At 37.9% G+C, this 22,961-nt stretch overlaps 14 protein-coding genes across 14 annotated transcripts; 6 read left to right on the plus strand and 8 right to left on the minus strand.

Moving 5' to 3' along the window:
* Nucleotides 1-358: 358 nt before the first annotated feature.
* Nucleotides 359-823, plus strand: C5L36_0B01430 (uncharacterized protein; the record flags this gene model as incomplete). Its single annotated transcript, XM_029464496.1, has 1 exon — nt 359-823. The coding sequence occupies one exon, from the start codon at nt 359-361 to the stop codon at nt 821-823; it is 465 nt and encodes a 154-aa protein (XP_029320355.1).
* Nucleotides 824-1,170: 347 nt separating this feature from the next.
* On the minus strand, nt 1,171-2,859 carry C5L36_0B01440 (uncharacterized protein; the record flags this gene model as incomplete). Its single annotated transcript, XM_029464497.1, has 1 exon — nt 1,171-2,859. The coding sequence occupies one exon, from the start codon at nt 2,857-2,859 to the stop codon at nt 1,171-1,173; it is 1,689 nt and encodes a 562-aa protein (XP_029320356.1).
* Nucleotides 2,860-4,009: 1,150 nt separating this feature from the next.
* C5L36_0B01450 (uncharacterized protein) lies at nt 4,010-6,022 on the plus strand (the record flags this gene model as incomplete). Its single annotated transcript, XM_029464498.1, has 1 exon — nt 4,010-6,022. The coding sequence occupies one exon, from the start codon at nt 4,010-4,012 to the stop codon at nt 6,020-6,022; it is 2,013 nt and encodes a 670-aa protein (XP_029320357.1).
* Nucleotides 6,023-6,296: 274 nt separating this feature from the next.
* C5L36_0B01460 (uncharacterized protein) lies at nt 6,297-7,394 on the minus strand (the record flags this gene model as incomplete). Its single annotated transcript, XM_029464499.1, has 1 exon — nt 6,297-7,394. One exon carries the CDS (start codon nt 7,392-7,394, stop codon nt 6,297-6,299), a length of 1,098 nt encoding a protein of 365 aa, XP_029320358.1.
* A 502-nt stretch (nt 7,395-7,896) lies between these two features.
* C5L36_0B01470 (uncharacterized protein) lies at nt 7,897-9,222 on the plus strand (the record flags this gene model as incomplete). Its single annotated transcript, XM_029464500.1, has 1 exon — nt 7,897-9,222. The coding sequence occupies one exon, from the start codon at nt 7,897-7,899 to the stop codon at nt 9,220-9,222; it is 1,326 nt and encodes a 441-aa protein (XP_029320359.1).
* A 319-nt stretch (nt 9,223-9,541) lies between these two features.
* On the plus strand, nt 9,542-10,579 carry C5L36_0B01480 (uncharacterized protein; the record flags this gene model as incomplete). Its single annotated transcript, XM_029464501.1, has 1 exon — nt 9,542-10,579. The coding sequence occupies one exon, from the start codon at nt 9,542-9,544 to the stop codon at nt 10,577-10,579; it is 1,038 nt and encodes a 345-aa protein (XP_029320360.1).
* A 31-nt stretch (nt 10,580-10,610) lies between these two features.
* On the minus strand, nt 10,611-11,726 carry C5L36_0B01490 (uncharacterized protein; the record flags this gene model as incomplete). The annotated part of the gene is made up of 1 exon (XM_029464502.1): nt 10,611-11,726. One exon carries the CDS (start codon nt 11,724-11,726, stop codon nt 10,611-10,613), a length of 1,116 nt encoding a protein of 371 aa, XP_029320361.1.
* A 248-nt stretch (nt 11,727-11,974) lies between these two features.
* On the minus strand, nt 11,975-13,354 carry C5L36_0B01500 (uncharacterized protein; the record flags this gene model as incomplete). Its single annotated transcript, XM_029464503.1, has 1 exon — nt 11,975-13,354. One exon carries the CDS (start codon nt 13,352-13,354, stop codon nt 11,975-11,977), a length of 1,380 nt encoding a protein of 459 aa, XP_029320362.1.
* Nucleotides 13,355-14,511: 1,157 nt separating this feature from the next.
* Nucleotides 14,512-15,861, minus strand: C5L36_0B01510 (uncharacterized protein; the record flags this gene model as incomplete). Its single annotated transcript, XM_029464504.1, has 1 exon — nt 14,512-15,861. The coding sequence occupies one exon, from the start codon at nt 15,859-15,861 to the stop codon at nt 14,512-14,514; it is 1,350 nt and encodes a 449-aa protein (XP_029320363.1).
* A 1,350-nt stretch (nt 15,862-17,211) lies between these two features.
* On the plus strand, nt 17,212-19,050 carry C5L36_0B01520 (uncharacterized protein; the record flags this gene model as incomplete). The annotated part of the gene is made up of 1 exon (XM_029464505.1): nt 17,212-19,050. The coding sequence occupies one exon, from the start codon at nt 17,212-17,214 to the stop codon at nt 19,048-19,050; it is 1,839 nt and encodes a 612-aa protein (XP_029320364.1).
* Nucleotides 19,051-19,124: 74 nt separating this feature from the next.
* C5L36_0B01530 (uncharacterized protein) lies at nt 19,125-20,282 on the minus strand (the record flags this gene model as incomplete). Its single annotated transcript, XM_029464506.1, has 1 exon — nt 19,125-20,282. One exon carries the CDS (start codon nt 20,280-20,282, stop codon nt 19,125-19,127), a length of 1,158 nt encoding a protein of 385 aa, XP_029320365.1.
* Nucleotides 20,283-20,456: 174 nt separating this feature from the next.
* On the plus strand, nt 20,457-21,104 carry C5L36_0B01540 (uncharacterized protein; the record flags this gene model as incomplete). The annotated part of the gene is made up of 1 exon (XM_029464507.1): nt 20,457-21,104. One exon carries the CDS (start codon nt 20,457-20,459, stop codon nt 21,102-21,104), a length of 648 nt encoding a protein of 215 aa, XP_029320366.1.
* A 24-nt stretch (nt 21,105-21,128) lies between these two features.
* C5L36_0B01550 (uncharacterized protein) lies at nt 21,129-21,872 on the minus strand (the record flags this gene model as incomplete). Its single annotated transcript, XM_029464508.1, has 1 exon — nt 21,129-21,872. One exon carries the CDS (start codon nt 21,870-21,872, stop codon nt 21,129-21,131), a length of 744 nt encoding a protein of 247 aa, XP_029320367.1.
* Nucleotides 21,873-22,346: 474 nt separating this feature from the next.
* Nucleotides 22,347-22,890, minus strand: C5L36_0B01560 (uncharacterized protein; the record flags this gene model as incomplete). Its single annotated transcript, XM_029464509.1, has 2 exons — nt 22,347-22,645; nt 22,860-22,890. The coding sequence occupies 2 exons, from the start codon at nt 22,888-22,890 to the stop codon at nt 22,347-22,349; spliced, it is 330 nt and encodes a 109-aa protein (XP_029320368.1).
* Between the last annotated feature and the right edge of the window lie 71 nt (nt 22,891-22,961).

A 22,961-nucleotide genomic window follows, 5' to 3' on the forward strand; every position in this document is an offset into this window, starting at 1 on the left:
TTTTTTTTTCAAGCAAAAACTAACGTGCGGTGGGAGGGGGTTCCCGAAACGGAAGGTCTGCGTCTGTAACCCGCACACCGCACACAGAAAATTCTCTTTCCCCTATTTTTCATTGCTCTGCGAGTTTTCGCCCAAGTGCGACTTTTCACTTCGAGGGCGTTTCCCAGTTGGGAGATGCTCCCCCCCCGTACGTTGGTGGAGGAGGTGGTGGATTGTGGAATGTGGAATGTGGATGGATACTGTTACTGTTGATGGAAGTTACTCCAATATAGGTGAAAAATGGGGGATTTTAGTCATGTTCAACGTACCTTTATTCTTCTGATCGAATAATACAACCAAGTATCCTCACATCAATAAAATGAAGGTCGAAGTTGACTCCTTTTCCGGTGCAAAGATTTACCCAGGTAGAGGTACCCTTTTCGTTAGAGGTGACTCCAAGATTTTCAGATTCCAATCTTCTAAATCTGCATCTTTATTCCACCAAAGAAAGAACCCAAGAAGAATTGCATGGACTGTTTTATTCAGAAAGCAACACAAGAAGGGTATTACTGAAGAAGTTGCAAAGAAGAGATCCAGAAAGACCGTCAAGCACCAAAGAGCAATTGTCGGTGCTTCTTTAGACTTGATCAAGGAAAGAAGATCTTTAAAGCCAGAACAAAGAAAGGCAAAGAGAACCGAAGCTCTTGCAGCTGCAAAGGAAAAGAAGAAGGCTGACAAGGAAAAGAGAAAGGCAGAAAAGGCTAAGTTAGTTGCTTCTGGTGCAAAGATCTCTAAGCAACAAGCTAAGGGTGCTTTCCAAAAGGTTCAAGCTACCTCCCGTTAAATTAATTTAAGGTTATTATAATATATCTTTAACTCCTTTTTAATTTAGTTATAAACATCAAAACTTTTCAAAAAAAAAACAACAACAACAACAAAACTGACAAGGTTACAAAATCAACAAATAGAAGCTTATTGGGATTACAACTGGAAATGTTTTTGATTCCCAATGTAAAAGCTGATCGTGGAAGAAAAAAGGATAAGTGATGAATCTTTTGCTCAAACAAGTCCGATTTTGTCTTTGTAGTTTTGATACGACATAATGGCGCTTCGTTTTTTTTTTCATTTCTTGTAAATTACAAATATTTGTGATTTCTGTAGAATGGATTTACATGTGAAGGGTTTACTCATTTATCTGCACAATCTTCGATAAAGGCGGCCCTTTTCTTGATAATGGAAATCTAGTACTGTAGTTGTAGTATTTCTAGTTTCCGGAACAAAAAAATAAACAAATACCCCACCGCAAACTGTAGCAAAAGCAAAACCTCCTCCGACTCCCAACCCGATATATTTTGTCAAGGTAGGGATGATAAGTGAAATCATAAAGTTGAATATCCATGCACATGAGCCACATATGGACATTGCCTTGACCTTTATGGTGGACGGGTACATTTCGGAGATTACAACTGATGCTATTGGGCCCCAAGTGATACTAAAGACTGCAATAAAGGCGCACGATATTAGTATCAATGGCACCGTTACATCAAATTTATTTTTCAGTATTGCTCCAGCAATTGTAAAACACACCATCAATGAACTCAAGGAAATAGAACCAAACAAGAGGAGGTGTCTCCTTGGAAATTTCGAGATTGTATAAACCGACAAACTCGAAAAAAATAAATTAATGACACCTAGCATTACAGGAATTTGATAGGGACTCTTCACCTGGATGCCTTTGAAGATGGTTAAGCCATAGAAAAAGAAAAAATTAATACCAGTAAATTGCTGAAACCCATAAATCAAAATGCCGATGATTGTCCTGAAAAGGTATTTGGGCTCACCTCTTATAATTGATCTGGCCCTTTTACCATTCATCTCAATGTTGGATCGATTAACTGCTTGAATATCGTACAATTTTACTGTATTATCAATCACTTTTTCATCATTTATGTTCAAATAGTTCAACCTACTCAACGCTTTTTTCACTTTTTCAACATTGTTTTCTTTCCTTGCTAACCATTGTGGTGACTCGGGTACCAACCAAATGGATGCTGCAGCTAATAACGAAAGAAATCCACCTTGGCATAAAGGATACAGAAATTGGGCATTATTGTCTGAATTAAATCTAGTGGCAGAAAAATACATAGTAACTGATCCAATTACGATTCCAATAGTAGTAAACAATTGGTTGAAACAAGTCAAAACACCTCTATATTTTACTGGCGTAATTTCACTAATGTACATTGGACATGCGACTGTTGAAATACCAACTGCCAAGCCATTAAGCAATCGACTAACAATAACCACATGATACGTAGGTGCTATCAATGCTAATATGATCCCTAACATGTAGACCAGCATTGCTAATGAGAGAGTAAATCTCATTCCAATTAGAGGTATAGTCTGATTGGAGACAAAACCACTAACAAACCCTCCCAAACATGCAATACTGACCAAACACCCCTTTGTTATCGGCTTAAAAACTTTATCTCCATTTGCTGTTGAGTGGTCACCGAATTTTCTAACAAATGCAGGTATATCCACAATTCCACCAACTGTTCCAATATCGTATCCGTAAACTAAACCGCCAAGGGAAACCAATAATGTGTAGCAGAGTAGAGGAAAAATTGACAGGATAACATCATCACTTGTATGGCAGAGAATTATTGTGCTACCAGTACTTTTCAGATTAAGATGAGGACTTGACCCAGCAAGGGAATTACAGAAAAACTCGGGGGAGATATCATGTCTGTTTTCAGCAAGTGCTTGTTCGATATCCAGATCTATGGACTTGTGGTGGTCCGCTACTGATTTTTCGCAAGTTTGATTATTTACAGGTTCTGTTGATGCTTGTGATAAGGAATTACATTTTCCCATCATTGTTGCAAAGATATAGCTACTTTGTTTGCTCTTGATAGTTAGCAAAGCCAACGGTCTGCTGCGCCAATCAAACACGACCTTTAACTAAAAGACAAACAACAGACTGTTCCACAAGCAAGGGCAAGAATCGTCTTGCAAATATGATACATCATAATCAAAACCAGCACTAGTCGATCCCCCTTTTTTTTAAAAAAAAAGAAAATTTGATTCTACTCTTCAGTGGGTACAGTGATACAGATATGTGCCTCTCCCCACAGACAAACGGATAAACATCCATGTATCCGCACATATGTCACCTTTTATACTTTGCACAAACAAGTATATCTCTTATTGTATAGCCATTGATACTGTTACTAACTGTCGAGGTCTTAAATAGGCAATCTCATAAACCAACCATCTTGTCAGCATTTAACGGTTCTTCCTGTGGGCTGGTTTTTGGGAGGGAAGAATCGCCCAATTAGGTAGCGCCGCATGCAAACGTTTTTAAGTTGGGGGCTCGGCTCGTTTTCTTGCAAGTCACTCATTAGTTTGATTTTCTTGATAGATTGGATGTGTGGTTCTTATTTCTCCTCAGAGTACAGGTTGGGGTTGGTATTATGAGATTATTAGTACGATACCAGTCAGTTTCCCCCAATGACATACATAGAAACATCTAAATTGACTTCTATTTGGCTACTTAAACACTCCTACCTCATTTCTCCTATCCTTCCGAAAGAACAAGAACAAAGATTCAGATTGAGGGCTGTATGATTTCCTAAAAGGGTAATTATTGAAACCCAGCCATCAGAGGGTCAGTTGGGTATATGCCTTTTTTTCTCTACCACAATGCTTGCTAAGTACTGGTTTGGTATATATTAATCAATTTACCAAGGCATATATAAAATAGACATGGTGCCCCGACTTATCGTTTGAATGTCTTTAAGGCTAGACATATTTAAAATTAACTCTTCTTTTCACAACCACAAGTTCCTCCATTCATTCTAAGTTCATTTTATTTCCACATAGATTAGCATACACAAACATCATAGCTTGTTGCTTCTCTCTTTCACACTTTTCCAACTAATTACTTTCCTTTAAGGCCAACTCCTTACACTCATTTCTGATCACAAGAAAATTCCAACTAAAGACACTCATTCAACTTCGAAATAAAATGAACTTTCAAATCTCTTTGATATTTTTCACATTTTTACAAGTGATACTGGCAGCCCCATTGCCCTACTATGTCACAGTCACAGCCCCAGATACTTATGTCACCACCATTATTCCTGTCGCAGAAGTCATTATCAGCGATGGCCAAACTACAACAATCCAATTAACTACTCTTGTTACGCAGACTAGCCCTGCAGCTGATCCTACTACACTTGCCACAGAGACCAATCTTCCAGCAGACCCAACCACCGAGAACACAGAGACTACTCCTGAAACCACAGTTGATTCTGTAACCCCTGCTACTTCTGAAACTACATCTACTCCAGCGTTAACCACATCGGACTGTACCTCAACTTCAATTAGTGTTGATTCTAATGGCGTTGCACATGTTTGGGTCACTCTTGATAAGACAGTTTTAGTTGGTACTGATGGTGTACCTTTTGACACACAAACTGAGCAATTGCCTCAGGCAACTGAAACACCAGTAAGTACTTCTTCTACACAAACAAGTGTCGATTTAGTTGGCAATAATAATGTTGCAGCTGCTACTTTATCAACCGACACTACTAGCTCCTTTACTTCTGCAACTACAGGTTCTACTTCCCCAACCACACAATCTACACCAAACACAACCAATACCTCTTCTGAAGATTCTACTTCGGCAATTTCTACCACTTTGGCAACGGAGACAACCAGCTCCTCATCGGCACAAGATTCTTCTAGTGAGACCAGCTTGTCAATGAATACTGATGCGGCAGGTAAGGACAAACCATTTGTTACCACATGGGCTAATGGTGAAGTATTTTACTCCTCTTTACCATTCAGTCTTGTTCCTTCAGAGGAAGTTGCTCCTAATGTTGCCCTTACCACCACAACTTTGACCAATATTAATGACGCACCTACCACTACAGCGCTGTTGAGTCTAGTTTCGAGTAGTGATAAACTGTTACTGCCTACTTTAACTGTCGGTTTACCAAAGGATAAAAACGTGAACACTAACATGGCAGATCCGGCAACTGTTTCTGTTACCAACACAAAGCAAGTTACTACACCGGTCATAGTAACGACCTCTTCAACTTCTTCTACTACACCAACTGCAGATTCTACTTCTTCTTCCAGCCCAGATGACGTTCTTCAAGATGAGCAAACTTCTACAAGCGCTGCCTCGAGCTCGGCATCCTCAGACTCCGGCCTTTTGACAAAGGCTCCCTACTCAATTGTCTATTCCCCATACAACAACGATAATTCATGTAAGAGCTACACCACCGTATACACTGATCTCAAATTGATTGCATCCAAGGGAATTAAGGAGATTAGAATCTATGGTAACGATTGTAATTATCTGACTACAGTTTTGAATGTTGCAAATAAGTTGGGTTTGAAAGTTAATCAAGGTTTCTGGATTTCTCAAGATGGTGCAAATTCCATTGACGATGCAGTTGATAACTTCATCACCTACATTTCCTCCGGTGCAGCAGAATACAGTTGGGATTTATTCTCTTATATCACAGTTGGAAATGAAGCGATTATCTCTAACTATTGTTCAGTTGATGACTTAATTAATAAAATCTCAGAAGTTAAGGGCAAGTTAAATGCTGCAGGTTATTCTGGTAAAATTACTACTTCCGAGCCACCTGTCAGTTTTGAAAACAACCCACAGTTATGTACCGACTCTGAAATTGATTTTGTTGGTATAAATCCACATTCCTACTTTGATGTTTATTCCTCTGCAGATAATTCTGGTGTTTTTGTTGCCGGTCAAATTGAGATTGTAAAACAATATTGTGGTGATAAAGATATCGTTGTTACTGAAACTGGTTACCCAAGTGCTGGTAATGTGAACGGTGATAATGTCCCTAGTGTTGAAAACCAAAGAATTGCGGTTCAGAGTATTTTGGACGTTGTTGGTACTGATGTTACTATCTTATCTACATACGATGATTACTGGAAACAACCAGGTCCATACAATATTGAGCAACATTTTGGTATAATCCAACTTCTCCCATCAGTTTGATAAATATCGATCCACAGCCAACAGTTATGCCACAACCACTACAACTATTACAGTAACAACAACTCAGAACCACTTTTCTACTCATTTCTACCTCTGCTTTTTTTAAACAACAATCATATTGTTTTATTTTATTTTGTTGTTTTTTTAGAAGTTTCACAGTTTCAACTTCGAAATCATTTCCAATTTCATGCTCGTTTATAAAACTATATAATATAGTGATTATACTTTAAGATTTAGTAAAGTTTCAAAAGTAGTGTACATTTCCAGGAGATTGTCAAAACTCCACTATTTTATTAGGGAAAAACTCGTCAATTAGTTCGAGATAATATGGTTTTAATTCCTCGATATCGTATCTGATATCCGACTTTGAGTACAAATCATAGGGATTGAACGCCTGCACACATTCCAACAGCTCCTTATCCTTTTCATCCATTAGGTATTTGTAGGCTCCTTCGGAATGCCACGGATAGAAAGAATGGTACCGTATCATGGCCAACCCCTCTGGGGGCAATGTCGTTTGCTCCTTTGCTAAATGGTACATATACTCATCGTGTCCCCAGCTTAACATCACGTTATCAAGCCCGCAATGTGGCGTATAGATTCCGTATTTTGTCCGATATAAAGGATTCTTAGAATCTGGATTGTCCCTGAAATATTCATGGTAGATGATCTTCTTCGAAAACTTGCATCCAACTGGGAAAGTGTCCCCAACAACATCCCACTGGCCCTGTGAGTCGTAGAAATAAAGAAGTTTCCCCAAGTCATGGATTAATCCCACCAACTGAAACCATCTTGGTTTCCCGTCTTTTCGAATGGCCTCTGCAGTTTGCAAGGAATGGTCAATTTGCGACAGCTCTGTGTCCGGATCAGACTCGTCCAGGAGTTTGTTGAGTTTCATCAACGCCTCCCAGACAGTCATACGGTCCCTTATCTTTGACTTGAAGTTGATTCGTGCCTGGATGTTGTAAGCAACGGTTTGTTTTTGATGCTGCTCCTTGTAGAAAAGCTTCACTCGGTCAAACGCTAGCTCGTATTGTCTGTACTGTCTTGACTCCGACGCCTTGATGATCTGTGTATGCGTGTTATCCTTCCAATCAGCGGGGGACGGCGTCTCATTATCAGACGTGTTGCTAGACTCTGCCTTCTTCTCTTCAGAGTCGAGAATCTTGATTCTCTCTTGCATTTGAAACTTATTCTCCTCCAGACGCCGGAGCTTGCTCTTCAAGAGGTTCAACTCTTGGATATCATCATCGATCTTATCTAGCAACTTGGCCTTGTCCAGATTCTGGTACTTCTTGTCGTTGACTACCTCCACTTTCCTCACTTTCCTGCCATCACCAGGCCTTCCTGTTCTGTCCGTTTGGTGTTCCATCTTTGTCAAAGCTGAAAAAAAAAAAAAAAACAAGGTAAAGACGCGTGTCTCTGTCTCTTCCTCTCCCCCTATAATTGGGGGTTTCTAGTAATACTGTCTTCAAAGGTTAACCTAAAGATAGAAAAATAAAACAAACATACAATCCTTAAACTTTACCAAAACGGAAACAAAATTCCAAAATACATGGAACCGTATGGAAAAAAAAAATGCAGTTACTCGCTGCTCACATTTTTCCGTTTTACCAGGCCATTTGCACATGCGCAATAGGGAAGGGCGAGTTTGTGAGAAAAAAAAAAAAAAAAAAAAGATGCGGAAATGGGAACTTGACTTAATTAATTTTTTTTTTATAATCAGTGTATGTTTTGATGAATTCAACCTTGTCTTTTCCTTAGATTGACAAGCTAGTCTAGTAAGCAATTGATTCTAAAGAACAAGAACTGTTGCCTTATTTTTCTTCTTTTTGTTTTTTTTTTAATAGTGTTGACGAAATTGTCACTAAACAATGGCATCCAAAAACACAGGGAAAACCGTCAAGGGCGGGGAAAAAGGGAAAACGAAGCAGGGTTCAGTGGAGAAGTCCAGTGATGCAGGAGAGAAGCAAAGCAATACACGCCATGACGTTGTTGTCAACGAAAGAGAGAAAAAGAAGCAGACTTTCATTGTTCGTACGATTTGGACGTTGATTATGGTGTCTTCCTTTCTAGCTATCCTAGCAGCCGGCCAATTTTGGACCATTATTGGGGTGCTACTGTTACAGATTGGAGTTTTCAGGGAATGTATTAATATCACCACACAGAGGGCCAAGATTGAAGAGCTACGTTATACGAACGAACTCAACTGGTGGTTTCTCATCACGACCATTTTTTATTTGGACGGTAGAAACCTCATTAAGAACTACTTGACCAATTTTGTTGTCTCCGATTATACGAGCGTCATTGCAATCAAGTTGGTGTTGCATCATAAATTCATTTGCTATATTATGTATGTTATTGGTTTTGTGGGCTTTGTGGCGTCTCTTAGGAAGGGCTCTTTGAAATTCCAATTTGCGCAGCTTTGTGTCACCCACATGACTCTACTCTTAATCATCTTACAAGGCCACTGTATTATTAACAACATCCTCCATGGAATGTTTTGGTTTGTGGTTCCAGCCGGTTTGGTCATCATCAATGACATCTTTGCCTACTTATGCGGTATTACGTTTGGTAAGACCCAATTGATTTCAATCTCTCCTAAAAAAACAGTTGAAGGCTTTGTAGGTGCTTGGATTTGTACTACAATTTCCTCATTTGCATTGGTTTATGCATTCTCAAGCATGAATTATTTCATTTGTCCAGTGAGTGATAATTTCTATTCTAATATTTTTTCTCACATTGAATGTGATCCGAACTCTGTCTTTATTCCACAGGTTTACAGGTTACCTACCTTCCTGATTGATATTTTGCACAAAGAATACATCCAAGTCAAACCAGTCTACTTCCATAGCATGGTCATTGCTACCTTTGCCTCTTTGATTGCTCCATTTGGTGGATTTTTCGCTTCCGGATTGAAGAGAGCCTTTAAAATCAAAGATTTTGGGGACACAATTCCAGGCCATGGCGGTATCACAGATCGAATGGATTGTCAATTTTTGATGGGATCATTCTCATACCTATATTATGAAACATTTATCTCTAGCCATTATCTCACTTTGGGAAAGATCCTTCAAACAGTTATCATCAATTTGGAACCTGCAGAAATCATCCTTTTGATAAAGAGCCTAATGTCTTATTTGTTTAAGAGCGGAATTGTTGATGAAACTACCTACACCAAGGTGGTAAATGCATTCTAATTAATATAATGTGGAATTCACACAGTCTAGGCTCAGTTTTGTAATGGCCAACTTCCTAACCCATATTATAAACTTGTATACATACAGAACTCCCTCTCTTATCATTCTTCCCATCCTTCTATTTAATCTATATCACATTTTGTACATTTAAGAAACACAATCATTGCATTCGGCAGAAGAAACTGAAGTGTCTGATTACATATACAGGAGAGAAAAAAATACCGGCGTCAAAATGGGTGTGGGTACAGGTGTGTAAAATATAGGTGGATTGTTCCTCTCCCCCAAGTTCTTTTTAAATTTGAAGAAGTCAGGTCAGAGAATGTCAGACTTTTACTCAGAGATAGTTCCTGTTTCAGCCGAAGAAGAAGAGGTATATGAATCAATTCCCCCAAACCACAACAGAAAAGTAACTAGAAGGGAAGAAAATGAGGATGAGGACATTGTTATTGAAGAGATCAACCATTCGAAATTGCAATCATTGAATGAGGAGTTTGAATCCAAGGTACGTGACAAGTTATTATACTCAAATAGGCTGAACGGGAATGAAAATAAGGAACTGATAAAGAAAAACAGGTTGTTAAGGTTCAAGTTTCTGGAGAACGAACTGCGGGCATTGATGGTCGAGCTCAAAGAGGAGAACCAAGAAGACGAAAAACCATTATTAGATAAAGTAAACAAAATGGTGGGCGACATTTCGTCTTTTAAATTAGAGCAGGACTTGGACTCTTTTGTCAATTATTGGGATGAAAGGCTAAAGAACGTATGCATCCCTAATTCTAAAGACAAAAAAGTTGATATCTTTTCCAAAACCCAAGTATCTGATACTAGCGATGTAGAGTTAGAATCCAGAATTGCAAAGTTGGAGAGAATATTAGAGTCTAGGAAAACTGATGTATCTCTACCTGATGCAATATCTGATTTGGAAATGAAAATTGAAGCATTTTTAACAAACAAGCAAAATTTGCAGAATTTTGAAGAAGAAATAGGTACTCTCATTAATAACTGCGAAGAGTATATGAATAAATCAAAAACAATCCATGACAAGTCTGAGATTGTCCCACTGACAGATAGGAAACTATGTTTTCTATACGAAAAGCTTAAAAGATTACCCGAATTCTCACAAATGTCTATGGAACTTGTCTCTCGATTGAAGTCCTTGAATCACATAATTCTGGAGTCAACCGGTACTATTGAGTTTATGAAAAACTTAGAAAATGACTTTACTAGTATTGAGTCTAAACTTTCTGCGTGGGAGGAGAAGCTGGATAGTCTAGAAGACCAGCTTGCTCTTGATCGTGATATTTTTAACATTTCCGTGCTAAAATTAAGTGGTTCAAACGAGCTACACAAAGAATAATCTAAAAAACTCACTAAATTGCGAGATACGTTCATTTGGTGAAGATAGACACCACGTCTTGGTCATGAACTTTGTGGTTCAATCCACATTTCTGTGGTGCGTTTCCAAACTTGGACGAGGACCCCCATACTAATGCATATTTAAACTGGTCCTTAAAATCCCTGTGAATGGAATTACATACATCTTCAATAGTGGAGTCGTGCCTGACAACCATAGGCCCCTTGAAATCAGGCGGGGAGCCTCTTCTTTTGGTGTATAATCTGAGTAAGTCTAATCTATACCAGATTTCATCAACCACATCTTGAATTCCCAAATCCAACTCGCATGACATGACCACTGTATTTGGCTCTCTTGCTATCCTGTCGACTTCCTCAAGTGAGACCGAATCAATTTTGTTATAAACATATAGACATGGAGTGTATACTATATGCTGCTCATTGATGACATCAATCAAGTCATCAACAGTAACGTTTTCATCCCTAATCATAACATCTGCATTGTGTATCTTATAATCTTTCAGAATAGATGCAACCATTTTTTCATCTATATACTTTGGCGGTGTTAATGTGTTCATCTTGATACCACCTGTCTTTTTCAGTTTGATGCTCATATTTGGTTTCTCTTTGTTTAAACGAATTCCAATGGCTTCAAGCTCTCTCTCTAAATGTTGACGCTGCTGGTGGGATTTTGTGGCATCAAGGATAATGATGATTAGGTCGGCGGTTTTTGCTGTGGCAACAACCTGTCTACCCCTACCTCTACCTTCACTAGCTCCCCTAATAATACCCGGCAAATCAACAATTTGAATTTCAGCTCCTTCGAATTCTAACACACCAGGAACTGACGTTAGAGTTGTGAATTCGTAGGCAGCAGCTTCTGATTTGGTTTTGGTGACTTTGGATAGAAAAGAGGATTTACCAACAGAGGGATATCCAATTAAACATACACGTGCATCACCACTTTTCTGCACTTCAAACCCCTGTCCCTTGTTTGAACCTCCACTTCCTGGCTCTGGCTCAAGCAACATTCTTCTGTATTTGGCTAGTTTTCCCTTCAAAAGACCTAGATGATACTCAGTAGCCTTGTTCTTCTGAGTACGAGCCATCTCATCTTGGATTTCTTTAATCTTCCCAACAATGTCAACCATCTTATCTCCACTATGCTCACTTGACTGTTTATTTAACTTCTGCAAATATATTACTTCAAAAATAGATCTTCAACTTTCTCTACAACAGTTTCTATCTCAGTAATCTTCAAAAACTCAACACATCAAAAAAAAAAAAAAAGCTAGAAAAAAAAAACACAGTGCGATTTCTAGTAGCTATTTCAATTACTAAAGTTTAGCCAGCTACATGTACTCCGTACACAAACTTTACACACTACAGTCACCCAGCTCTATATTTTTAGTTCTTCCATTTTTTTGTTAAGTGTCGTTAGCTTATTAGACACGTTTTGCATGTAGTTTTCGTCTGAAAGGTACAGCCGTAGCCTCTCATCTTTTACTTCCAACAGTGGAGTCTGGTCATTTGCTTGTAAGGTACAAAGACGTATCAAATACTCTAACAGTGCTAGCGGTGATCCACTTCCTGTATTTTTTTGAGGTTTTGTCGTTTCTATTGCTTTAGATTCCACCACTTTGATTTGATTATTTCCGCCAGCATCATTTTCATCGTCGTCTTCTTCCTCCCCATCTTCATCCTCATCAGAGCTAGTGTTATCGGGAGTTTCATAGTCACCGAACGCAATCCATTCAACTCCAGTCTCAGATTGACTTTCTTCTGCCGAAACTACATCTTCTCTTTCTTGGCTCTCAATCAAGTCATCTCTCATTTTGAAAACCAAAACAGGAGTAGATTTATCTTCTAATTTCAATAACCGCCCTGAAGCACTGAAAAATAACTTTGCTATCTGTCTAATATCATATGTAATAGAGCCTGGCGACTCTTCGGTATCGTGGTATCTTTCATCATCAAAATCTTCTTCAACCTCCAATTCGTAGTAGTACTCCATCTCTGGATGGTGTTTTCTGAATATTTGAAACTTGCAACGTGCATATTTCTCTCTCCAAGTAATATGGCTCTCGGTATTCGGGTTATAATAGATATTGTAAAAGGTCAAAGAGAACTGGGGACCAACGGGACTCCTTTTGCCCTCCGCCATGCCTTTCAGTTCATCATTGGATTTATTCACAAGTACAGTAGCATTCAATAACCTTCCAGGAGAGACATAGTCTTGGAAATTGCTAACTGATGAAGCCCCATATGTGGTGAGAACCAAGTTTAACACCGGCACAATTTTGTCGATCTTTTCGACTAACTCATCAATCATCTTCTCGATTAATTTTATAGTCTCAGAACTCAATTGTTTATTAGGGTTACCAGAAGTGAATCGTGTTATGTCCTTGGTAAATTCATCAATGTCTTCTTTTAAATAATCAGCGAGTCTTAAAACGCTGTCCAAGTTAGAATTTCCTCTTGCTGCCATCAGTTGAATAACCCCAATCGAATAGGTAACTGTTTCAATTTTATTCTGAAGCATTTCTCGTTTCCTATCTAACTTCTTCCGTTCATTATGAGGAACCTTATCCATCAAGGTGCCAACCGATTTAATCACATAGCTCGATGCAACTTGAACACTGGACCTAACTGCAAAGGTGACCAATGTACTACCCGCCTTGGATAACAATTGATCCATCACTAAGTTTGCCTTGTTTGCTGTACTTATAGGATATGACAATTGCCCAGTGTGTGGCAACACTGTAAGAGACTTGTGCATTATAAACACGCGTTTGACAGATCTGGAAAGCAACACTTTAAAAAAAAAAACGGCTGTTACCTTTTACGCAATCCTATTAACAAAGCTGCACGGTGCAGTCATATTCTTTTTTTGCTTGGCATTGTAAACAGGTATTAATACTCCTCCCTCTGATGTAATTGTGTATTGAATGCAAAGAGTCAAGGATAAACCTGGATTAAATGAGGTCAAATCAAAAAGATCATTCTCTGCAAGCATCTAGTGGGCGATAAAGAACTCTGCACACAAATGTCTACATCAGTGTATTGGTAAGGGAGCTGACCTCCGTACAGATGAGTTGCCCGGTTGCTTAAGCAACAGTGATACCTTGATTGATGGTGCAGTTAATAGCTAGACTATAATATATTACCCTTTTAAATTGATATGGATTTGTATGAATAGGAAGACAAAGTGGTACGATGGAGTTACTCCTTTACAGATATTTTGAGGTATGGACTTTTCTTTCATTATTAGCTTTTTATATGCCCATAATTTCAGAATTACCCTCAAATACAATCTCAAACTTATCCTTTTAGATAGTATTGTCTTCAATTTGAAAGTTCTGTTACAGAATTTCTCATTTTGTCACTCCTAAAGACACACCGCAGATCACTAGTGTTATACAATGTTATAGGGTTTCGATATGAGGTTCAAAAAGCTCCTTTTTTTGCAGAATCCTCTAATGTTTCTGCAAAACCCAGTTAATTTGTTGATTAGTTGTGTGTTATGTCAATGATGTTGAGAAAAGTAGTGTTACATGTGCCTCTTTATTTCTTTTTGCTCACTTAGTGATAATAATGATGTTTACTCTTTTATCCTCTGATATGAACAAGTTTAACTTACAAATTTCTTTGAAGTTATTTTTGTCTCTATATGAATAACCCAGAGTTTTATAACAACACATTAGTCTTATAATTGTCGAAACAAAACCCAACCATACTTCATCTTCAACAAATCCCAACATCGACGCTGGAATTAAATTATAAAAAAATGGGGTATACTCACTACTAATGCAGCTAGTGGCAATAGTAAAGACATTCAAAGTCGTTCTACCAAATACAAATATATGGCACTTTACTTAATTCGGCAGAAAGTCTAAAACTTATATTAAAATTATACTTCTCATCTACGAAAGCTAATTATATGTTTGTGTGTGGCCTCTTCTTCGACTCCAGCTTTTTACCTCTCCATTTGGAGTTAATTTGCTCTGCTGTCTCCAACTTAGGCCTATATTCATACATGATATATTTTTTCATTGCCTGACCTAGTCCATCGCCAAGATTAATATGTATCTTTTGAGAGTCATCCTTGTATTTCATATTGCAAAATGATCGCATAAAGTCAGAAATGATAGCCTTAATCTTGTAATCATTCCAAAGGCCATTAACTGATGCATTGACATTGAAATTTCTCATTGGGCCACTGGTCCATTTCACATTATCTGTAAACCCACAGTCATAGAGAACCAATGGAATATCGTGGGCCATTTTATATGTTGGACGAGATGGATTGAGAGAAATATCAAGGAGCTCTTTGACTATTTCTGGAGCTTCCAAACCTTGACCAACTGTCAATAGCACGGCAACCATGCATCTAACTTGGTGCCAGAGAAACGCCGTGCCTTTTAAATTGAATACGTACATGTTCTTTTCACCTTCTATTGGATCAATCTGTGATACTAAAATAGACCTTTTGAAGTTTGTAATCTGCTTGGAAGCATCAATTTTACAAAAATTCCGAAAGTCATTTTCACCTAAATAGTAGGAGGCGGCTGTATTCATTGCATCTATGTCAAGTCCGTCGCCATTGAAAATATACTTATAATGTCTGAACGTACAACTGAATCTTGCATCAAAATCCTTCGGTGGTCTCAAGCAAGCACTGTGAACTCTGATATCATCAGGTAAGGCCTGATTGATGGATTTGATATAATCTATTTCTTTTTCATCATTTTTCGGATCTTTCAACTCCTCTTCTGTCAATTTGGATCGAACAGTAAGGGAAATCACTTGGTTCATTGCGCTCACGCCTCTGTCGGTTCTCCCACATCTACTAAAATCACATTCTTCCTGATTGATAGAACCAATGAGTTTGATTCGAAATAATGCCTCCATTATTTTCTCTTCAACTGTTGGTAATTCAGTCCTCTCTCCCTGCAGTGCAAGACCCTGATAATTCCATCCTAAATATGAAAAACGTAAAGCAATCTTCCTCTTCGTGTACTTGGAAAAATCGAAAGTTTTCTGCTTTTTAGTTTTCGGTAAGTTTTCTACAACCTTTTCATCGACCGTGTCACTCTGCTCGAGTTTACTGTTGCGTCCTTCTAGTTCATAGATTTTTGATAATAATTGTTTTCTAGACCAATTGGAGTAATCATTGCTTTGTGTTTCCATCTTGCCAGCTGTCATGCTTTGAAATCTTGCAAAAATCCTAATAGACTGTCCTGATAATCGGATCTTTGGAATTAACATCAAGCATCTGTTTAACATGCAGTTTCATATGTACTTTCTGAATTGGATTTTGTTACCAGTGAAAGTCGTGAAGACCGAAAAAAAAAACTTCAATATCATTTCGCTACTTAAACTAAAACCGTTGAAATTAACCCGTAAAACGCAAGATTCACCAAAAACGTTGAAGTACCTTAAAATGCAAATGTAGGTGATTGGTAGTTATCCTACTGCATGGCATCATAGTTCGGTTATTTTTGCTAAATTTGGAATGGTTTTTTTCATGGAGACTGAACGTATGCTAGAATCACTTATTTGTTTGGCCCAAACGTTGTGTTTAGTATACTGAATATAACTTAGGAGGAGGCTCAATGAAGATTCAGTGAGCTAATGCTATGCCTATCATTGACGCTGCTAGTTCCATTAATCTTGCATCTTTAAATATATCCGTTGTCATCCCCTCGGAGCTTAGTGAACATAAAAAGCTCTCAGCCTTGATCGAAACAAGGATCAAAGTTTCTATTGTAGCTTGTGTATCGTGTTTTCTGTCCTTTCATACTTAACATTACATTTTTTGAACAACAGTCGTCACTGAATAAACAAAGAAATAATTAGGAATAAATATCACATTTTGCTGCTTGGTACAAGTATCTTTTAGGAAAGATTGTCAGATTGGTGATTGTACGTGATGTGGCCACCAGGTTCTACAGCAAATTCCTCCAACAAATGAGGAGTCTTTGAGATATAAAAATTACCCCTCACTATGGGAATGGACAATTATAACGATAGTAGACTTTATAGGAAATACCTTGGCAACAGCACCAAAACAAGCACAAATAAACCATAATGGGACTAATCATTATATACCGCGTGTTTAGGAATAAATCAAATGTAGGCTACACTTTCCTTCTCAACCACTTGCCCCCAATAAAAAACTAAAAGGTACATGGCATCATTACATCGTATAGCTAAAAACGGTTCAGCTCATTTTTCTTAGTTCGTGATGCTCGGAACTTTTCCTGGTTCCAGCCCTGCTTTCTTCAGAAACAAGATCAAAAGGACAAGTTAAAGATAAGAAGTCTTCCGCAAGTCAATTGTATCAAAGAAAACCAATAGAAAAATAGTGGACTATCAGTTCCTACGAGCAATAACGATAGCAATAATAGCAACACATCTCTTCTTTAAAAAGTGCAGTTTTACGCACAGCTAACTTTGTCAGCAACATGAAAAGAATTCTTTGATAAAATTTCGTTGCAAGAGTTTTTTTTTTTTTCCTTAGCACATTTTTAACATTTTTCTATCAACGTTTTCAATTTCTTGATGTTCCGGATTAAACTATAATTGAACATTTTGTTACAGAAGCTGAATACTAAGCTAGAAGCACATATCTCAATGAAGCCAGAAGCAACTTCTGTGTCATGGGAAAGTCTATCGTATAAAATCCAGCCATGGATACATGATGCGATGATCTCATTAGGTTTTACATCAATGACACCGGTCCAAGCATCAACAATTCCACTTTTATCTCAACACAAGGACGTTGTAGTTGAAGCGGTTACCGGTTCAGGAAAAACTCTAGCATATATTATACCAGTTTTGGAGAAAATCACCAAACTTTTAGAGGAAAATGAATTGAAGAAGGGACATTTCGGTGCTCTGATAGTAGCGCCAACTAGAGAATTAGCAGACCAAATAGATACTGTCATGAATTCGATTCTTGAACTTCAACCAGAGAATGTGAAAAATATAAAATCACAGAGATTAGTTGGATCCATTCAAAGTGTAAGGGAAGATTTGAGCACCTTTTTGTTGGAAAAGCCACAGATTCTAATTGGTACACCTGGTAGAGTCATTGATTTCTTATCAAACAATTCAGTCAAGACTTCAAAATGCGAGATATTGATTCTGGATGAGGCCGACAAACTTTTGGATATTGGATTTATCAATGACACTCAATCAATTGTTCGGTTTTTACCAAGTCAACGAAGAACCGGTTTGTTTTCGGCAACAATATCTGGTGCAGGTAACGAAATTTTTAAAACGGGTATGACAAACCCTGTAAAAGTGACTGTCAAATCTTCGTCGCTCGCCGCTGCAGCCGCTCCACAGAGCTTGAATCTCTCATATATGGTTGTTAAACCATCACTGAAGTTGAAAATCCTGTTTAATATGATACTTAAATTTCGATTTAAAAAAGCAATTGTTTACTTCCCAACCAATTTTGCAGTTACTCATTTTTATTCAATATTTACACATCTCTTGGAAAAGTCCGAACATGTCCAAGGTGAGTTAGATATCGTCATATCTTCTTTACATGGTAAATTAGATGCAAAGCCACGTATGAAAACATTAAGCAAATTTGCTGAAGGATATGCGACAAAATCTGTGCTATTTACAACAGACGTTGCAGCAAGAGGATTGGATATTCCTGATGTTGATTTAGTTATCCAATTAGATCCCCCAACTGAACCTGATGTTTTTTTGCACAGATGTGGTAGAACAGGAAGAGCAAATAGGATTGGTAATGCAATTACCATGTTAAGCGAAGGTAGAGAAGAGGAATACGTTAACTTTTTGGATATTAAAAACATCCAGCTTAGAAAACAGGATGTGCCCAGTGTTTCCGATAAAGAGAGTGAATGGTATAATCAGGAGTTTAAGAGTTGGTTGTTAGTTGATAGAATACGGTATGATCACTCTGTAAGGTGCTACGTTGCATATGTTCGATACTATTCCAAGCATGTTGCATCTTCTATTTTCCGCCTTTCTGAGCTAGACTATTATAGCTTGGCTAAATTACATGGCCTAACGAGATTTCCGAAAATGCCGGAGAATAAGTACATCAAGAGTTTCCCTGAAGACGGTTGGATAGACGATTCTATAGATTTTGACCATTATCAGTACAAAGACACGGCTAAAGAAGAGGCACGACTACAAGAACTCAAAACAGAACGGAGAAAGAAGGAAAGAAAAGAAAAAGCTTTGTTGAAGAAAGAGCTGAAAGAAAAAAACTCTGCTTGGAGTAAAAAAGTGGAGAGCAAAGAAACAAAATTGGAAAGAAGAGAGAAGATGGCAAAGAGAAGGGAAGCTGTTGAAGCTGAAATCAAAAGACAAAGAGAACAAGAAGATTCTGATGAATCAGAAGTTGAAGTTGATTGGAAAGACCTGGTTCGTGCAAATAAGAAAAAGAAGGCTAAGGTCCAAAGCAATGGCTTTTTTGATGATTTATAAACTGTATCTATAGAAAATTATCTAAATGTAGATTTAAAACGGTCAAAAAAGAAGAACAAAAAAGAAGCTCAATATCATACATTCAAAACATCTTCCAGTGTAAGGTTTTTATCCACTTTTAATGCTTCCTTCCAAAACTTAGATAAATGACGAGAGCCGGAATCACAGGCAATAATGACTATCCTAGAACCAGGGGCTGCATTTTTAGCCACTTTGACTGCCGCAACAGCATTAATGCTGCTGCTTGAACCTACAAACAATCCGTCATTTGAGCTTAAAAATCTAGCCATGCGAACTGCTTGCTCATCAGTAACCCTAATGGCATCATCGACACAGTGTTCACCCTGAAGAAAATTATGAGTAATTCTGTTCAAACCAACACCCTCAATTATTGTATCAACTTGATGTCTACGTCTAGTACCTTCCTTTTCCACAGTGTCGTACATCACGCCATATTTTACTCGGTTGAACATACCTGAGCCCTGTGGATCAGCTAAAAATATTTTGACTTTCCTGCTGACAGACTTCAGGAACTTGGAACATCCAGCAATAGTTCCTCCAGTTCCAGAGCCCGTAATGAAATAATCAATGTTGTGATCCATTTGCTCCCAAATTTCGGGCCCCGTAGTGTTATAATGAACTCTCCAATTGTTATCGTTTTCAAACTGATCAGCAAAAACCCCATTTGCTTGTGTGGATTTATCATTTCTGAGTGCTAGTGCTCCTTTCCTAGCTGCATTGACATACTGGTTTGGATCAACAATCGATGCAGGCTTTACTTTCTCAATCTCTGCACCATAACTATCCAAAAGCTGAAGTTTTTCTAAAGAGGTGTCATCGGGCAAACAGATGTGGGCAGTGTAGCCAAGAGAATTGCATAACATTGCAAATGAAATTCCTGTTGAACCAGAAGTGCCTTCAAACAATACATCTCCTCTTCCAGGCACTAACTCTCCAATTTCTTCAAAGTGCCTGATGACAGACAATGCAACTCTATCTTTGGCCGAGCCTCCAGGATTTGCAAGTTCTAACTTGGCATAAATCTCACAGCCGGTTGCCTCAGACAAAGATTTGATTCTAACCATTGGTGTATTTCCTATCAAGTCAGCAACATTTTCACGCTTTCTGGGGACATCTTTCGCAGCCCCATTCAAAGACTTGATGATTTTGTAAGTAAGTATAGAAGCACTGACTGATACTATAACTGAGTATACAAAGGCCTTGCCTGACATGTTATTATGCTTGATAGGTAAATTTTATTCAACAAATTATTTATAAGAATAATTCCGTACTGAACGAAAATCCATCAACGCATGAAAAATGCCCGATATGAGCGAAATTGAACGCCATAAACCGTTTGACCAGAATAAGAGAACAACTTGTATTGCCCTGACAAAACGATAAAGATGAATTTTGGAGATAACCTGACCAAGTTATATGAACGGGCTAGGACAAATGATGCGGTTGTTTTGTTCAATGCCTTTACAAATAAATACATCCTTAGAACACTTAATAAAACAGAGTTTACGTCACATTTAGTACAATCAGCACCTTCTAGAATAGTTACAGTTACATTAATATACATGGGTATTTTATTAGCTGCATATGAAATTGTGCTACATACTGGTGTGTTTTTGGGGATTTGGAAGAATCCGGCTGATGAAGTGTTCAAGGAGATTCCAGTTCACTGTGCACACGTCTATGTCAACATAAACCTGATAAAAAAGGAGGATGCAAGAAGGAAACATGATCAATCAGTAAAGCCAAAGTATCTTCTCAAGTACCCTATTGTGTACCACTTCGAATTCAGTCCTGAAGAATACGCACATGAAGAATTTGGAACAGATTTGAAGTTCTTGAAAGGCAAAGTTCAACAATGGTTTCTGACCTCAGAGGTATACCATCACAACAAGGAGGAAATCAGTGAAGAAATTACGATGGATGACTTCAAATTCTATAATAAACACCGGGAGCTATTGGTGGGAGACGACAAATACCTTTGTGATTTGGATATCGGAACAGGAGAAACAGTTTACTGTGTCATTCATTATTAAGTGAAAAGAAAAAAGAATCTTCCTTCAGTCCCTGACTCTATAGTTGTCTCTGTAGCCATATCTAGAATTATTCTTCTTATAACGTGGATCATATTCTCGTGAGTCTCTCTCGACCGAACGGTAATTATTATGCTTGCCACCTTTTGCTGAGTGTTCTTTATTCTTGCACCTATTATGCATCCCATGATCCTTTTCAAATCTCCCTTCACTATTCCTAGATGTCTTTTTATTCGTCTCGATTCTTGCTCTCAAAGAGTTGGCCTTTTCCTGTCTAGCTAAATACTCCTGTCTTTTGATTTGTTGAAGTTTCATTGTGTATAACGGATCGTCCTTTGATAGTTTGGCTATTTTTTTCTTAGTACTCATCTCCCCACTTTGGTTGTCCTGATTGATATATCCCTCCCCTGTCTTCATAACTTTTTCCATCCGTGTTAGTTTTTTATCTTTTTTGGCGTTATCAACCAATGCATCGACAACCGAACGTTTCCCAAGTAGGATATCTTCATCAATTTTCTCACCATCTGTGCTGGCAGACTGTTCACTGCCGTACATCCAACTGATATTTTTGTCCTTCCTCTTTGTTAAGTCTTTTGAAGGCTCGGTTAACGATAAAAGCTCATTCTTTTCGTTAATCTCATCTAACTTGGCCTTATGAAGCTGATTTTTCCGATGTTCTCTAAGAAGTTCTTGTTCTCTTTGCCAGACTATTTCTCTGTTCTTTAGTAACTTAGGGTTCCATGATTTCTTAAGGTTTAGATCCGATGGCATGACGGATATCAGAACAAGGCTGTCCTTGATGTTCGATGGTGACAGTGTGGGGAGAAGAAAAGTATATAGGCCATCTCATAGGCATACTCATTCTGTAGGTTCTTTTTTTTTCTCTTGTTATTCTCGGTTTTTTACCAATCAATAAAACAGAAGTTAAACTTTTCCATTTTAGCATAAATAAATGAAAATAGAATGCACAATCATCCATTGGTGTAATCATTATATTACAAATATAAATATACATACCAACAAATGAACAAGTCAATATAAAAAAGAAAAGAAAGAATTAATGAGAGGTAACAGACACCTCAAAGATAATCAGAGCGTTCTGTGTGTTTCCTCATGGTAGAATCGAACAGACAGTTTATATAATGACATTGAAAAACAGTCTCATCATTTCAACACATCGACGCATCTACCATATGTTTAGAGTTTTGTTCCTTATAAATGACCCAAAACAAAGGGGGAAAAAAACTAAAAACCATGGATTTTGATGTTTTTCTTTTTGATACCTAGAGTTTGGACCATAAATTCCATAATCTTCAGACGTTGGTCACCTTGCAACTGGATAACTTCACCTAGCTCGTCATCCTTGACGATGTTACCATTACAAGCAAACTCCTTCTTGATGACTTTTAAGATCTTCTTCAAATCATATTCATCAGGCAAACCTTGAACAGTGGTTAATGTCTTTCTACCGTTTCTTTGTTGGATACGAATGTGGATGTAGTTTGTAACTTCAGTTTCATCATCACCAGTATCGGCGAAAGGATCTATAGAACGTGTCAAAATCGTGTTAGTATGTTATTGAAGATCAATTTAATCCCTCCACACTTGTTCTATGCAAAATACGAAGCTTTTGCTCTTGCCAATAGGAAAAAAAGAAAAAAAAATTAAAAAGAAAAAGGATCAGTCGGAACAACTGTCGGTACTTTCCCAACAATCAACCCGTCTCTCCTGACTCCCATGTCTAGATGACAAACATACCAAAAGACTTTAGGTTCTCGATATTACTCATATAAAGGTCTGCTTGCCGTAAAGAGTTATTGCCCTAGAGAATAAACTCACCCTCTTCAACAGGAAATCTTA

Source organism: Pichia kudriavzevii, chromosome 2 (genome assembly GCF_003054445.1).
Source record: "Pichia kudriavzevii chromosome 2, complete sequence".
Classification (NCBI taxonomy): Eukaryota; Fungi; Ascomycota; class Pichiomycetes; order Pichiales; family Pichiaceae; genus Pichia; species Pichia kudriavzevii.